Raw genomic sequence first — 18,466 nt, 5'->3', positions numbered from 1 at the left:
TGAACGAGCCCTTATGTAGTGCTGACATTAGCACATCGCTAATGTCAGTCAGCTAAATAACAGTAATTCTGATGGTAGAAACCCTTTAATGCAGTTGTCAATGGACCGGAACCTCTTCAAATCAGATCTATGTTCACACCACATTTGGTGTGTACATCTGGCATGTACAGCAGTAAAAAGTTTCTGCATATATGAAGGACAAGTAAACCATATATATTTTGGAAAATGTTCCTTCCATTGGAATTGATAGTCTATATATTATATATATATATATATATATATATATATATATATATATATATATATACACACACACATATACATACACAGTATATATATATACATACATACATACATACATACATACACATACACACAGTATCTCACAAAAGTGAGTACACCCCTAAAATTTTTGTAAATATTTTATTATTATCTTTTAATGGGACATCACTGAAGATCTGAAACTTTGATACAATGTAAAAGTAGTCAGTGTACAGCTTGTATAACAGCAGTGCTCCAGACTAATTGAAAAATGTAAGAGCCAAATAAAATTTTTAGTCGCCAAAGCGAAACCGAATCAAAATTGTGTATCGTGACAACGCTACGCCGATCAGATCGGCGTAGGGTTGTTTCGATACCAAAATTTTGATTCGCTTTCGACACCACAAAAAAGTATTGCGATACTCAATACAACGCGAAAAAAGCTGCGTGCATTCCACATTTTATGAAATGTTCAGCCCATAATAGAACAGTCCTATCTTATTTTTTGGTTTGACAAGGTGACTAAAAAAATGGCGAATCGCATGGTTTTAATTTATTTATGTTACGGCGCTCACCGCATAGGAGATAATTTTTAATAATTTAATAGTTTGGACTTTTCAGACGCAGCGCTATGTGATATGTTTATTTATTTATTGTTTATACATTTTATATGTAAAATTGGGAAAGGGGGGATTTAAACTTAATATTTTAGTGTTTTCTTTTTTTTTTTTTGTTTTTTTATTACTTATTATTAGCCTCCTTAGGGACTGGAACCCTTGTCCTGATCTGCTTTTCTTCAGCAAACTGTTTGAGGAATTTCTTGTGCATCACATTTAGAAGAGGCTTCCTACTGGGACGCAGCAACCTCTGGATATGACGCTGAGCATGTGCACACAACGTCTCTGGTCAACCATGGCGAGATCTGTTCTGAGAGGAACCTGTCTTGTAAAACCTCTGTATGGTCTTGGCCACCGTGCTGCAGCTCAGTTTCAGGGTGTTGGCAATATTCTTATAACCTCGGCCATCTTTATGTAGAGAAACAATTCTTTAAGAGAGTTCTTTGCCATGTTGAACTTCCAGTGACCAGTATAAGAGAGTGTGAGAGCGATAACACTGAATTTAACACACCTGCTCGACATTCGCTCCTGAGACCTTGTAACACTACAGAGTCACAGGACACTGAGAAGGGAAAAAATGGCTAACTGGGCACAATTTGGTCATTTTCACTTAGGGGTGTACTCACTTTTGTTGCCAGCAGTTTAGACATTAATGACTATCTGTTGAGTTATTTTGAGGGCACACCAAATTTACACTGTTCTACAAGCTGTACGCTGACTACTGTACATTGTATCAAAGTGTCAGATCTTCAGTGTTGTCCCATGAAAATAAATAAAATATTTAGAAAAATGTGAGGGGTGTACTCCATTTTGTAAGAATATATATATATACGGGGTATATATATATATATATATATATATTTTTTTTTTTTTATTTTTTTTTTTAGAAGGATAAGGCAGCACTCCAGTCTTCCAGTGAATAGGTGGATACTTTTTAACACCGAACAGCAATAAAGGCTCCATTGAGAGAGCTGAAATGCTGTATTGCTGTTGGGTGCAAAAGTATCCACCTCTTCACTGGAAGACTGGAGTGCTGCCTTATCCTTCTATTTTACAATCATCGTTCCAGGTCCTAGGAACTATTGGGTATTGCACCCGGCATCATAGGAGTGCTGCTGTATATATTTTTTCTTTTCTTATATATATATATATATATATATATATACACACACACACACACACACACACACACACACTGGTGAGATATCCTAAAAGGACACTCTTGGCATACATTCGGTCAGTAGAAGCAGCCATCACGAATCAGATTTTCTGGCAAACATACAGCCGACATTTATTATAATAATTTACCTAACTTAATTTCCTTGTCTTGGGAATCAATGTGAATGAGACTACCTACAGCGTATCATTGCTGATAAACTGCAACAAAATCCACACAAAAATAAACTAGAATTCCATACAATAACTTGTGCTGAAAGGACCGAGCGTTCCTAGTATAGCCACAGGCAAACCAGAATAGATATAGGACTCCCAGATACTGTTTAAAAAAAAAAAAAAAAGCATTAAAACTTTTCTTCAGCCAATCTTCATAACGATTGTCTCGTTACAAATATAGGGCCACATTTTCTCATTTTCTACATGCATTGCAAAAACTGCTCATCATTATAGTGATCTTACAGTCATTCTCAATGCAAGGGCTTCTGTTCTTCCTAGAATATGGCATCAATGTGTGATTGCTGGGGGTCCAACCAGTCCCACCATGGAGAGTCTGGTACTGCAGCTCAGACAGGGCACAGCCAAGACCAGCACTGCGTCCAGTAAAGCTGAGATGGGACTATTTGTTTCTATAATGGAGGTCGCAGTGGTTGTTCCCAAATTGATGATATCCTAGAGACCCCTTCTGACACCATGGAAGCAATAGTTTCCATATAGCTTGAACTGATGAGGGGTTACAGGCTGGCTGAAACCTGCATATACATAGAGGATAAGGAAATCCCTGTTTTCACTTGTGGACAAGGTCTGATTTTTTATTTTTGCAAAAAAAATATTTTTATCCTATACAGAACCACCGAAACGAATGATAGATTTCACGTGATAATATTAAAGGGGTTTTCCGGGACTTTAATACTGATGACCTATTCTCAGGATAGGTCATCAATATAAGATCGGCAGGGGTCCGACACCGAGCCCCCCCGTCAATCAGCTGGTTGGAGGGAATGCCGTGCTCCGTGCAAGCGCAGCCTTCCCATCATTGTTTATCTGCTCGCTGTCGACATTGCAGCGATGAGCATGTGCAATTATAAGCCGTCCCATTCACTTCTACGAAGCACAGCCTTTTACTCAACCAGCTAAACAGCGGGGGTGCCGGGTGTCAGACCCCCGCCGATCTGATATTGATGACCTGTCCTGAGGATAGGTCATCAGTATTAATAGCCCGGACAAACCCTTTAAGGAATTAGGGTTTTCAGTAAAGTATCTCCAGCTGCTGAACTCTTTACCATGAGCAAAAAGGGGGTGCATCACATATTTAAAATCATGTATTTAGCAAATAAATGAATCTAGAGTCCCCTAATATAAAGAAGTTTAGAGGTTCTGATCCGTGGTAATGCCATATGATTAAACAGTATGGATACAGAATAATTATGGATAGGGTTAATTTGGTTTACGAGGTTTCCATTGCTCTAATATTTGGAGAGGGGATTAGAAGTCATTTGTTCTCGAGCCCTGATGTTTAGCATTTTTTTAATGATCAGCCTACCCAGATTTAACTAAACGCCTTGAGAACAGAGCAATTTTCCATTTTTTACTCCCAACCATTCCAAGACAGTAACTTAATTTTTCCATTCACATACAGAACAAGTTGTATTTTCTCATAGCGCCATTTAATATTGCATAAAATGTAGTGGGAAGCTGGGGGGAAAAAATAAATAAAAAATAGGGTGGAATGAAAAAAAAAAAAAAAAAAGGAATTCTGCCACACTTTTATGGGTTTTGTTTTTACAATGTTCTCTATGCAGTAAAACTGACCAGTTCACTTCATTCTCTGGGTCAGTACAATTACAGCGATACCACATTTATATTGTTTTTCTTCTGTTTTAACCCGTAGAGAACCAGCACCGTACATGTACGGCGCAGATGTCCGTGACTAAAGGACCATACACCGTACATGTACTGCGCTGTGATCGGGCGGGTGCAGGAGACCCCTGCTGCATGCACCGGCATCGGTGAAATCAAGGATACCGGCGCATTAACCCTTGATGTGCCGCGGTCAGCGCTGACCGCGGCACATGCAATGTCCTTCCAGGTATCGGAGCTGCCATCGGGTCCCCGTGCTGCTGTGACGGGCACCCGATGGCATGAAAGGCAGCGCAATGCCTTCCTTAGGCATCGGGGCTGCCTTCCAGGGGGGAGCCTGTGAGATCCAGCCCCCTGGATCTCACAGGCAGGAAGCTGTATGAGTAATACACACTGTATTACACTTACAGCCAATGCATTCCAATACAAAAGTATTGGAATGCATTGTAAAGGGGATCAGACCCCCAAAAGTTGAAGTCCCAAAGTTGTACAAAAATTTTTTGTTCCCCCCCCCCCCCCAAAAAAAAATTAAAAGTTTCAAGTAAAAAAAAAAAAACGGAATTTTCCCCAAATAAAGTAAAAAAAAAATTTGGGAACAAAAGAAAAGTAGACATATTAGGTATTGACGCGTCCATATTGACCGGCTCTATAAACATATCACATAACCTAACCCCTCAGATAAACACAGTAAAAAAATAAAATAAAAATTTGCTAAATAAACAATTTTTTGGTCACCTTACATCCGTACAACACCAAGCGATCAAAAAGGCGTATGCCCGCCAAAATAGTACCAATCAGTCACCTCATCCCGCAAAAAATAACTATGGCTCAGAATATGGAGACACTACAACAGTTTTTTTGTTTTGTTTTAAAAATGCTGTTATTGTGTAAAACTTAAGTAAATAAAAAAAGTTGACATATTAGGTATCCGTAATAACCGCGTCCGTAATAACCTGCTCTATAAAAATATCACATGACATAACCCCTCAGGTGACTACCGTGTAAAAAAAAAAAAGCTATTTTTTGTCACCTTACATCACAAAAAGTGTAATAGCAAGTGATCAAAAAGTCATACGCACCCCAAAATAATGCCAATTGAACAGTCATCTCATCCAGCAAAAATCATACCCTACCTAAGATAATCGCCCAAAAACGGAAAAAACTACGTCTCTCAGACTATGGAGACACTAAAAGATGTTTTTTTTCAAACCGTCATCTCCTCCCTAAAAAAATGAGCCCCTACACAAGACAGTCGCCCAAAAAATAAATAAAACTGCGGCTTTCAGAATGTGGAGACACAAATTTCTTTTTTCCAAAAATGCTTTGTTATGTAAAACTGAAACAACCCACCGAATTTTTTTTCATATTTGGTATTGTCGCGTCCGTAACAACCTGCTCTATAAAAATACCACATGAACTAACCTGTAAGATGAATGTTGTAAATAACAAAACAAAAACGGTGCCAAAACAGCTATTTCTTTTTACCTTGCCTCACAAAAAGTGTAATATAGAGCAACCAAAAATCATATGTACCCTAATATAGTACCAACAAAACTGCCACCTTATCCCGTAGTTTCCAAAATGGGGTCACTTTTTGGGAGTTTCTACTCTAGGGGTGCATCAGGGGGGCTTCAAATGAGACATGGTGTCAAAAAAAACAGTCTAGCAAAATCTGCATTCCAAAAACCGTATGGCGTTCCTTTCCTTCTGCGCAATACCGTGTGCCCGTACAGCAGTTTACGACCACATAGGGGTTGTTTCTGTAAACTACAGAATCAGGGCCATAAATATTGAGTTTTGTTTGGCTGTTAACCCTTGCTTTGTAACTGGAAAAAAATGGATTCAAATGGAAAATCTGCCCAAAAAGTGAAATTTTTAAATTTCATCTCTATTTTACATTAATTCTTGTGACAGTTTTGTATACCTTGAAGGGTGTAGTTTCTAAAATGGGGTCACTTTTTTGGAGTTTCCGCTCTAGGGGGTGCATCAGGCGCGTCGAATCTTGTGAATGGCGCTGGTGCTGGATTTCTGAAGAACCTAGGGCGGGCCAGAAGGGTGAAAGGGCAGGGGTTTCATATGAAAAGGGACGAGGGGACTGGGCACCGGCCGTTTGAACGCCGCCCCTGGGCACCTTCAGAGCTAATTAACATATTGAATACAAGTGTTTTTTAGCGAAAATAAGCGACGGACAGCTATACGGTAAGTTGCATTCCAATGTGGGGACTATAATGCAAATCATTGTGTTAGTGTTCTATAATGGTCAGTTTAGGTGAAAGACTCCCTTTAAAATTATCCCAGTAAAATCTGCTTTCCAAAAACTATATGGCGTTCCTTTCCTTCTGCGCAATACCGTGTGCCCGTACAGCAGTTTACGACCACATATGGGGTGTTTCTGTAAACTACAGAATCAGGGCCATAAATATTGAGTTTTGTTTGGCTGTTAACCCTTGCTTTGTAACTGGATTCAAATGGAAAATCTGCCCAAAAAGTTAAATTTTGAAATTTTATCTCTATTTTCCATTAATTCTTGTGGAACACCTAAAGGGTTAACAAAGTTTGTAAAATCAGTTTTGAATACCTGGAGGGGTGTCGTTTCTAAAATGGGGTCATTTTGGGTGGTTTCTATTATGTAAGATTCACAAAGTACGGTAACTTCAGACCTGAACTGGTCCTTAAAAAGTGGGTTTTGGAAATTTTCTGAAAAAAGTCACGGGCAGGTAAAACTCGTGGTTAGCAAATATAACTAATGGCTTCCCCAATGGCTATGTGGGGGAGCCGCTTGGGCCACGGGGGAGCAGGGCTCCAGGGATAAGCTGACTCAGATGACGTGGTCACAATTGACCGTGGCACTAAAGGGATTAAATGTCTGTGATTGCCATTATCGCCAATTGCAGACATTGCCTCCGGGAGCCTACTGTGTAAAACCACAGAAACCCGGGGGCTATGCGTCCGCTCCAGAGTGGGCGCCACCTTTAATGTGCAGACCTCCTCTGTACAAGTGCAGCAGATGTCCTCAAGGGGTTAATATCAGGAGAAACCGTTGAAGATCCATTAAATGGATAATCCCATGTTATAAAGTGATGGCATATCCCATTCAACTGGTATGAGGCCATGCCGCAGCTCCCTGAACAGCCGTGCCATGACAGTGAAGGTGAAGCAGTGTTGAGCGCTGCTGCCCCGTTATTCTCAGGATGGGTGGAAGTCCCAGAAGTGAGACCCCACTAATGAAAGTGATATACCATGACTTCATAAAGATGGGAATATAACCTTAGAAGACGCATTACATGTGAGGACTGTTACTTTATTGATGATCTAGCTCATCAGACTCTTCATGGCTTTAACTATAGAGGTTGGAACGGTTTCCTTGAGTGTTCTTAGCACCTGTCCTGTCCTCTCAACGGCAAGCCAGATGTCTTAGGAATGTTGTTATATAGACAGCAGACACATGATGCTGTGTGTTGTCAAGATACTTGTAAAGGGTCATAGGGTGATCTATTTCAGGAATCTAAAGTTACATTCATGGTCCATTTCTGGACAGCTTCCTTTATTAAGGTCAACAAAACCAAGAGAGAAGATCCGTTAATCATTTAAAGGAAATCATGCTGTACGTGATACTGACCGACACAGCCTACTGCGGCTACGCTCCAGAAACAAGACCTGTAAGGATAAAACCTTACCTTTGAGCCATATACGTGGAAAGCATAAGTAACAACCCTAATAAAAAGGGTTCTCCGGGAATTAATAAAAATTACTGAAAATATTTACAGTAAATATTACTTTATTATAAATATATTCCCAATTACCTTTCATTAGTTATAATGTCTCGTTTTGTCTAGGGAGCAATCATCAGGGGAAATAAAATGGCCGCCGTCCTATTAGTGCACACAAAACCTGTCCTAATCACACGAGGACAAGTTACTTCACAACACTGAGGTAAAAAGCTGCCTCATCCTCCTTCTCCTCTCTACTTGTCAGGGATTAAGATCCTGAATACAGCTGGTAAGATCTTCAGCTGAATCTTCAGCCATTTTATTTCATGAAATCCCTTTAAACTTGATACCTTAAAGGGTTTTTTTTCTGGTTAGAATTCTATTTCAAGTTATGCCCCAGCCTGTTTCCTGAAAATCCATACTTACCCACTCCACGACGTTCCAAGTCTTACGCGTTGCCTACATCTTCCGGTCCCCATACTGTTTACATACGGTGGTGCATGGGTATGGTCACATGCACTGCTCCAGCCAATGATTGGCTTTAGCGGTAATGTGATGTTTGTGGCCATGTCCCCGCTGAAGCCAGTCACTGGCTGGAGCGGTACATGTGACCATGCCCATAGCCAGCTGGATGTAAACATTACCAGGACCGGAAGATGGAGCCAGCGCAAAGGTCCAGAGCAACGTGGAGCAGGTAAGGATGAATCTTTTATTTTTTCAGGAGGCATGATGGGGGCATTACTTAAAATATAAATTGTAACTATAAGATCTCTTTAAAACTATGGGGGTCACTTACTGTACTGAAATTTGCCTAAATTAGGTGCATTTCAGGCGCAGATAGCGGCGCAGCGGTTAGTTGCGACTTTGTCCTGCTCACGGTCTAAAATTGTGGGCGTGGCGTGGGCAGGGAAGGCGACAGGCCGGTAGGCCCGTCTCATCCATCATTTTCTACGTCTGTTACAGGCGTAGAAAATGGTCTAAATTTAAGACAGCAAGGAAGCTGTCTTACATTTAGAATCAGCGGTGGATCGGCCCCTCTTCATAACTTTGGCGCATCCAGTGGCTTTATTAAGACAGACCGGCGTCTAAAATGTCCGTTTTAATAAAGGTGCCCTATTACGTGGCTGAAAATACAGTGACAAAGTCTGGTGTGTTTTTTTTTTTTTTTTTGCTATAGGTGGCTTTGGATTTTACATACTCCGCAGCAAAGGAGATCTGCAGCGAAAATTGATACACTGCAGATTTCAAGTCCGCACTGCAGATCAATTTAAACTGAAGATTTTTTACACAAGGTGTGGATGAGATTTATTAAACCCTTATCCACTTTGCCGGAACTGTGCAATACTGCAGATTTGCAGCAGGAAAATCTGTGACAGCAAATTAGCGATATTTCAGTAACGCGTGGACTTACCCTTATGTGCCTTTTGATTGCAGTATGTTCCAGTTAAACAGTAGCCAGGCTGCGGCCTCCTCACAGCTTCACAAGCACAGTGCCATAGCGGCTGTGCTTTGTATTGCAGATAAGCCCCACTTATTGAATGTGTCATGTGACCGATGAACGTGACGTCACTGGCCTAGGAAAATGCCACATTGATCACTGGAGTGCTGCCGACTCTTCAAACAGTTAATCAACAGGGTGCCGGGAGTCAGACCACAGCAGGTATGATAGCGATAACCTATCTTAACCTTGAGGATAGGCCATAAATATCAAAATCTCGGACAACACCTTTAAAGGGACACTGTCAGGCCTTCTGAGCATAATTAGATCTTTATATGCCCCCCTAGGTCTTATAATAAGTTTCCAATTCATATAAGTATTATCCCTGTGCGCATTGTAAAACGTGAAAAATAATCTTTATAATCACCTGTCCTTTCTGCCCAAGGGGCGTTCTTTGCGCCCCATTTGTGCCCAGCCGCGCCCCAACTGCCGGATCCTTAGACACGCCCATCTCATTAGAATTCACTTCGCTGGGTGGTATTTTCCTGTCCCCGACATTCGGAGATCCCGCGCATGCCCAATACGAAGTTACGGTCATCAGCCTCAATAGGGGACGCAGGCGCAATGTGATCCCGGCGGGCGAGGATGTCGGGCACATGCGCAGGATCTCCGAATGTCGGGGACAGGAAAATACCGCCCAGCAAAGTGAATACTAATGAGATGGGCGTGTCTAAGGATCTGGCAGTTGGGGCGCGGCTGGGCACAAATGCGGCACAAAGAACGCCCCTTGGGCAGAAAGGACAGGTGATTATAAAGATTATTTTTCACGTTTTACAATGCGCACAGGGATAATACTTATATGAATTGGAAACTTATTATAAGACCTAGGGGGGCATATAAAAGATCTAATTATGCTCAGAAGGCCTGTCAGTGTACCTTTAAGGAACCAGTCGTGCTATAGAAGGACAATGTCCATTTCTTGCCCTGGTTTTTAGACCACATATTTTCAGTTACAATGGTGAAACTTCGTATTTTCCTTACTGACCAACCTATTAAACAGGTTCGACACCAAGTTGGTCAAAAACATCAATCCACATGAATGAGAAAATCTGAATGGTACTTACACCTAGGTTGCTTTCCAATAAACCAGAGTGTGAACCATAAAGCCTTTTTCTTAAAGGGGTTGAGCCACGAAAAATACCCTACATTTTTCAAACCAGATCTGATTACTTTTGTAATTGCATGTAATTATAAAATGTATCAGTGCAGCGCCACCTACCGTATGTTCTTCTCCTTATTTCTTGCCCACCTCGCTGAGGTAGTCGCACATGCTCAGTTTAAACCTTCAACTGTCACTGTCTGTAAGAAGCTGTAGCAGTTACAGGGAAAGTGCAACAGCAGAAGGGACACGTTCCCGAGCTGCCAGCCTGAAATAAATCTATCAGAGCAATTGGAGCCATGAATGAGAAGATCTCTGGATCCATGTGAGGTACAGGGCCGGTTCTAGCTTTGTGAGAAATCATCATGTACTACTATATGATGTCTCACTTTAATTATTATAATTTTTTGCATCAGTCATAGCATAACCCCTTAAAATACATATACATTTTCTACCTAAATAAATTTAAAATTTCATTTTCGAAGAGGGGGAAATAAATTATAGGCGAGTCCTCATAACTATTTGATCATAGAGAATATATTTATAACCTGCATAAGAAAGATGACATAATCCAAGTAATAATTCACTGAAAGTACACACGACACAAAAGCTACAGCCCATCACCCCGCGAGCAGTGCTCTGACAGCAGTTGCCAGGAGAGGCCCACGCTTTATTGTTGGGTAATCCAGGTAATAATGTTTGCTTTTGACCAGATTGACATATTTACTGAAAGTGAATTTACATACGTATCTGCATTCAGAGAAGTAGAAAGGAAAAGGAAGAAAAAAAAAAAAGAGTCCTCTACATAAATGCTAAATGTATATAGAGATACTCACCCCAATGCAGTAAATAGTCAGTGTTCTCAACAGAGGCGTAGGACATTGAAAATTCCCCTTTTGCTGAAAGAGAGTGACCCGTTATTAATTTTCTGGTATATTTCAAGTATAACATTATCATGTGGATGGGTCTGGCCTAGGAGCCGACCAACCCAATGCACTGAACCTGTGCCCAATTACAAAAAAAGCTCACCTATCCGCACTACTGCCATTCCCGTGCCAATTTCCCATTACGACTCTAGTCCCTGCCACACCCCAGAAGCGGCTTGGTCCTGTGGCCCCATCGGTAACATGTCCTAGAACAGCACATCAAGCACACGTCACTAGCAGTGACATGCCATTCTAGCAGATGTGACCACTGAGATCTGCGACTGGCTGCAGTGGTCACGGAACCATGCCACTTCTAGTCCGGCAGAGACAGGAAGAGCCGGGGAACGGGGCAGTGGCGCAGGAATGGTGGGACTGCGGACAGGCGAGTAGGTGATTGTTTTTTTTTCTAATTGGGCACAGGTTCAGAGCATTGGGTTGGGGGTCTCCTGGGTCATTTGCAGAAAAAAATACATTGGACATACATTTTTCATCACTTATTTATATACCTGTATTATATTCTAAAAATGCTGCACAGAGATTACATTTATTTAATAAATCTAATAAATGTATTCATTTATATACATTGTCACAGTCTCATTTTTCTGTCCCCACTAATTATATAAATTAGGGTCAATATCATAGGAGGCCAAGTACACATAAAACAGAAATACCCTGAGGATACCCACCGAAAACCCGATCAGGTTTAATAGCCTTGTCTCCAACAAAAAGCGCCAACACTAAAGTAGATGCACCCAAGTTCGAAATGGACCTTTCCGGTGTTTGTCCTCTGGTTATGTCCCATCTTTCAGTGAACATACACATAATAGGTACTTCTAAAAATTCCTACCAAGTATATAAAAACCACAGCACACAACTCAGCAGGCTGGTGTATGCAATGGAAGCATACAGAGGAGTGAGCCCATAAATTATGGATGCCACATATACGGATCCGTGTAACACAAATCCACAATGCACCCCAGGTCCATGAGCCCCTTACACCGACAGGGCTTTCTAGACAAATACATCTTCGTTAAAAAAAATATATATAATAACTATATTGACTATTATGCAGTCAGTCAAGGATTCAACAGGTCTGTCTCCTGGTACCCAAAGTAACGCCGAGATGAGAGCGTCATCCTTTTCAGTAAAGAAAAAGACATGCAGGACGATCCCGTCACTGAAATTATGGGCAACTGAAATAACTATGAGCCAACCCTTTGCCAATGAGTGGAGGTCCAATTCCGATACGGATGTGAAAATTGAAGCCTTTTCTGCCGGTGCAGCTTTGTTAGCAGAGGAGGGAGCAGTGACCATACGCAGTACCTACCCACGTCTGGTTCATTTTGGTGTTGCTCTGCTCCACTGTGGTGTGTCCATCCGCCCTCGCGCACCTTCATAGCCGATGTTCTACTCTCACAGCAATGGCACGTGGCGCTCCGCAGTTTGCACATTGCTTATTCACAATGGAGCCAATTGTCCACTCACCATACACTTTCACCACAGCAGCATGAGAACAGTTCACAAACTGCGCACTTTCAGAAATACTGCCACCCGGGGCCCGAAAGGCAGCAATCATCCCTTTTTACTCTGATAAATCGCCCCTTTTACCCATGACAGCAATGAGTGATATGTGTGCAGACAGCCTATCACACCCTATATACCAGGCATGTCCAAACTGCGGCCCTCCAGCTGTTGCAAAACTACAACTCCCAGCATGCCATAATAGCTGTAAGCTATCCAGGCATGCTGGGAGTTGTAGTTTTGCAACAGCTGGAGGGCCGCAGTTTGGACATGCCTGCTATATACTTTCCGAGCCAGCTCGCCACACGTGACTTACCTCATCATCTACACGCTGCCGACATCGAAAGTAGGAAGTGGTCAGAATAATGAGACTCAACTGTTTATGTTATACTATTCCTTTATAATTCCTGCTATAAGTTATGAATCAATTAGTAGCAAAACTGTGCAGGGACACCCCCCCCCCCCCCCCAAACTGGTAGCACCCATCTGGACCCTCAATGCAAATTGCTAGTAATTCCTTTATAATTTCAGCAGGATTAATAAAGGAATGACACAACATAGAGTCAAAAGAATAGATGCTCCGGAATTGGTATTACACGGGGGAAAGCAAGTAGTTTGTAAAACAGACATGTCAGGAGGGGTGAACGCTCCTCTTTTAAAGCCTGACTACAGATGGTCATGCATTATCCGTAAAACACATTGGGGGTTATTTATTAAACACCAGCATTTTACGCCGGCCTTTGACATCCCCTGCGCCAGCAGAGGAGGCGCAGGCCTAGTCATACATTAGGCACATGCCAACCCCTAGCTAGAGTAGATTTCAAATTGTCATGTGAATATGCTGGTGCCAAAAAGTTACAAACTCTGGTTGTTTACATTTTTCTATGCCAGTTTCTGGCGTAGGGGGTCTTAGTAAATGACTTATGTAGTTATATAAACATTAAAAGACGTTCTCCCATAACAAATATTCTACATTTTTCAAATCACCACCTATATCTGAACACTTTTGGAATTTCATGTAATTAAAAATGTAGTTATTCTTTCTAAATTCAATGCCCAGCTCACCGAGGTTGACACACATGCACAGTTCCATCCTTTAGCTGCAGCACAAAGGACACGCTCCCTGAGCTAGGAGCTTAAAATCTAGAAGAACAATTGGAGCAATGAATGGGGAGATCTCTGGATCCATGTGAGGTACAGGGCTGGTTCTAGCTTTGTTAGAGAGAGAGAGAGACTGTCATGTACTAGTCTATAGGATATCTGAATTTCTTTCTTTTTTTTACATTACTTATGGGATAACCTTTTTAAATACAAAATAACACATTTCTGTTGGAAATAACGTAAAAGCATGATAACCCAGTCATCAGCTTCTCTTGGCTACACATGTCAAGCACTTGAACAATATGCCCACCATGGCATCACACAAGTTATAGAAATACTATTACAATAATGTCAAGGATGATGGTGTTAAAAATAAAATAAAAATAAAAAAGTAGGTTGCCATGGCAACACAATGCTTACCAGTAATACAATTGCTTTCTTCTCTGCAGGATAACACACAGGTGACGCCCAAATCCTCAGCCGGCACCGTGCAGCCAGCATTATATAGCAAAAATACAAGGGAAGTGTATTCTTAGCATCCAGAAATATATTGAATTTTCTGTCTTGCAGGACAATTTCCTACTGTGCCTACCAATTGGAGACTATCAAAAATAAGACGACAGAGCTGGCTGATTATTGCAGAGGAAGCACTACCCCATCAGAAGGCCACTCCGTGCATTTTTATGTCTTTTATCAGTTTTTTAGATAAGATATTTTATCATCTAATAACTATATGACCCAATGGAACCTGTTCTTGCTAGTTATGAGTAGAGGCACTTATGTTACCACTGCATATCATTAAGATCTCAATAGAAGGTCACAATCCAGCTACTAGGGATTCAGCTGCCCTATCCAAGAGCAGGATATGAAGCTGAGCTCTGTGACATGTTCTATAGTGGAGGGGAAAATGTCAGTGCGTCTTATGGGGCGAATACTAATGAGCTCTTCCATTATGACCTGTGCACACCATGTGGACGTCGGCGCTCTGCAACCTCGGGTCAGGAAGAGCACAGCGCGGCAGGAAGAGCGTTGGATTTCAGATTATTATTTTTTTGTCTGTTCTGAGCATGGGGGTCTGAATAGGGTCATTCACATTGGGGATCTGATCTGAGGTCTAATGATTTATTTTATTTTTTTCCTAGGTGCGTCTTATATGGCAAAAAATACGCTAAGTTTTCTGAGTAACAGGCAAAGTAAATCCTGACAGGACTCCTGGGAGAGACAGTGAGAGTCCTGATAACCCCACACACTGACCATTTTTGACAGCCTTCTCTGTACACACACAAACAGGGAGAGCTGTCAATCATTCTGTGTTGGGGGGGGGGGGGTAATCAGGACTTACATCGTCTCTCCTAGCAGAGGCAAGCTGTGGCTCTCATTTTCCTTGCAGCCATGTAATACAGAGCCCCTATACAATGTACATATGCCCTAACAGGGCTGATTCGATGGGACACTATGTCCCATGTCGGCCTTCTCATGGGTACAGAGGCGGCGCCGGTCAGAGGGGGGAGGGAGGCAGCGGCGCCGGTCAGAGGGGGGAGGAAGGCGGCGGCGCCGGTCAGAGGGGGGACGCAGGCGGCTGCCCCGGTCAGAGGGGGGACGCAGGCGGCTGCCCCAGTCAGAGGGGGGACGCAGGCGGCTGCCCCAGTCAGAGGGGGGACGCAGGCGGCTGCCCCAGTCAGAGGGGGGACGCAGGCGGCTGCCCCGGTCAGAGGGGGAAGGGAGGCGGCGGCGCCGGTCAGAGGGGGGAGGGAGGCGGCGGCAGAGGTCAGAGGGGGGAGGGAGGAGGCGGCGGCAGAGGTCAGAGGAGGGAGGGAGGCGGCGCCGGTCAGAGGGGGGAGGGAGGCGGCGGCCCCGGTCAGAGGGGGGACGCAGGCGGCTGCCCCGGTCAGAGGGGGGAGGGAGGCGGCAACGGTTTAGCACCACATCCCCTTCTAAGTTTTTATTCATTCACTTAAATGGGGCTGCAACATGGTTCCCTGCACACGGGGTGACTGGGATGTCCCCGTGCAGTGAAAAACTGACGCCAAGTTAGCATTTAACTAGGGTCCTGCGCCAACTTTTGCAGGATCATGGGCTTCTCAGAGGTCAGATCCCCACTGATCATAACGCAAAGACCTATCCTAGTTATATACCATACCATCACTTACTATACAAGATGATATAAAATGAAAATGCCCTTCTCAAAAAACTGAAAATAATTCCAGCAGAGAAACGGTTAATCTGAAAGGGAGGTGGAATCTAATGAAAGGGCTGTGATTAAATAGTGACTCATCTAACACAGGACAGGTTTGCATGGAGTTGTCTGAAGACCATGCTGGAGGTGACCATGACGATGCAAAAAGGCCAGTTTAAACATAGCCGACACCCTACTGTTTGCCTTGAGTATAAAAGCATAAAAGCAACAATAGTAAAGGTCTGCAACAACGATAAGGCGCAAAACATTAATCACAAGGACTGAATCCCACACTTGTCTATTCACAATACTCCACCGCCCCTTACATATAATTCTGAAGAGAACCACCGTCTCTCAATGTTACCTTCAGAGAGCTACAAAACATGAAAAAAACAAAATATTACATTTATTGAACGATAGGTGATTAGTCATTAGTCATTTTCTTAAACCTTCGAGCTTGCTCGGCCGTTTTGAGGACTCCCATAGCGATAAATGTAAAGCATGCCGTACATGAGCAGTGTGAACTTCTTCACTTCAAGGGCTCTGTTCTGGAGATAAGAAGTGAGAGGTGCGTCCTGCCCCTCTCTCACATTGATGGCATATCCTAGCAATATGCCATCATATCCCAAAGTCCTAGAAAGGCCAACCCCCTTAAAAGGAAAAATTCACCCTTTGGCCAGGAAGGCCAGAGTTATGAAAATAGCCAAGCAAGCCGTGCCACGTCATTTTGATAGTTCCCATAGAGGCGAGCAGGAGCCAACCTAGCAGCCACATAGGACGGGTACTTCATTCTTGTCTATGAGTGGGGAAACTCCTTTAAAAACCAGATAGTACCTGAAATGCTCCATCTATAAAACGGTTGACTGGTTAAAAAAAAACTATTTCCAAATATGCTGAAGTGAATTGTGAATTAATACTTATTCAAAACCTCTACAATGAACATCTCTTTGGAGGACCCAACAAGTTCATATACTTACCCAGACAGCTTGTTGATTTAAAGGCTGTCATGTTTAAAAGCATATGTTACTGCTGCAGCAGCATTATGCATAAAGCAATCTTTAGTTTCTTCACTTACCACTGTTTTCCTTGAGTTTTTCCCTTAGTTACGGCTGTTTAAACATTTACAATGAGGACCTTCTCAAGATGGCTCCTCTGCCAGTTCTCTGAGGCCAAAACTGCTTTCCCTCACTACCCATACACATTTGCTGTAGCCAGCAGCTCCCTGCCAGCCAATCAGATTGGATTACTGAGAGACACGCCTCCTCACTCTGAAGCCTAATGCAGGCATGCAGTTTGCAGTTTTATACTAAAAGGAAGAAAGACAATCCATAGCAACGGTCTTTTAAGTGAGCAGTGGAAAGGGACAGAGGACATTAATGAAAGCTGTTATTATAAGGTAATTACAGATCTTTTGACAATCATTGACAGACTAAATCAGGTATACATGCCTAGCTCTAATAAACTAGCAAATAAAAAAAATATGACAGTTACCCTTTAATCCCAAGATACGGATGTAGCAGGGTTAACACACATGCTTTATGAGACATGTTATCTAAACTCAATGCAACTAAATGCGTTAAGCAATTGCTTTTCAATGGCTTTTGTTTCAAGATAACGCAATGAGTTAAGAAATTTGAGTTAAGAGTGTGTGTTACCCCTGCTACATCTGTATGCTTACAATCACCCCAACTGACTGCAATTGCGTACCTACTTGCACGATTTTCCCTGATCGCAGACGCAACGCATCCGGACCTAACCTGGACACGCTCGTCTGCAAGGGGCCTTATATAGACAGGGATGTGTCTTTCTAAATGATGTCCAATAAACTGAATTTACCACAGGTGACTTCAATTAAGGTGTAGTAACATCTCAAAGATGATCAAGAGAAATTAGAGAACCCCAGAGATAAATTTCAAACGTCATAGCAACATTCAAGTGTCCATGCAAAAATGTATTTTTTCCTTTTAATACATTTGCAAAAATTTCTAAAATTCGGTTTTCACTTTTTAAATTATGGGATATTCAGTGCAGACTGACGGGGTTTTTATTTATTTTTATTTAGCACAAGACCATAACATAACAAAATGTGAAAAAAGTGAAAGAGTGAAGACTTAAAATTCATTAAATATTGTACAATGAACAGACCATGGGAGCCGAAACGGAGAAGGTGGCAGGTGAGTTTTTCAATGGATACAACACCCTACAGGAGTCTGTTAGTGACCACTAATTACACCTTTTTACTGACGTCAACAAAGGGGGTTTAGCTAAACAGCTGGCTTTAATCAATCAGTTACTTGTAACCCAAATGGTGCATTAAAAACTATAACTGTCCTTCAAAAAAATACCCTCATAACAATACATTGATGAATAACCAAAAAAGTCATAGCTCTTGGATGGGGATTTTAAAAATGTGTGTGGAAACGAAGGGGTTAAAAAAAGTTTCAGAAGCAGGACACCCCCTTAGGCTCACACCAGTCAGCTAATTTAACTACACAAAATGTCCTTTCGAATGCTAGAGATCCTT

The 18,466-nt window shown here is 42.2% G+C and overlaps 1 protein-coding gene across 3 annotated transcripts in view; it reads right to left on the bottom strand.

Moving 5' to 3' along the window:
- The window catches only part of TLK1 (tousled like kinase 1), a 313,707-nt gene that overhangs the window by 161,263 nt on the left and 133,978 nt on the right, over positions 1–18,466 (bottom strand). The window contains exon 1 of one of the 3 annotated variants that reach the window (XM_044303363.1): positions 11,055–11,114. The exons of the other annotated variants lie outside the window; for them this stretch is intronic. Within the exon in view, the coding sequence (XP_044159298.1) occupies positions 11,055–11,100 (46 nt within the window). The 5' untranslated portion in view covers positions 11,101–11,114. Of the gene's footprint in view, positions 1–11,054; positions 11,115–18,466 lie in introns of those variants that run through there. 3 annotated transcript variants of the gene reach the window in all.

The sequence above is a fragment of the Bufo gargarizans genome, chromosome 8, assembly GCF_014858855.1.
Source record: "Bufo gargarizans isolate SCDJY-AF-19 chromosome 8, ASM1485885v1, whole genome shotgun sequence".
In the NCBI taxonomy this organism is placed as follows: domain Eukaryota; kingdom Metazoa; phylum Chordata; class Amphibia; order Anura; family Bufonidae; genus Bufo; species Bufo gargarizans.
The sequence above is the reverse complement of the archived record's forward strand: the minus strand, read 5'-3'. Positions and strand labels throughout refer to the sequence as shown.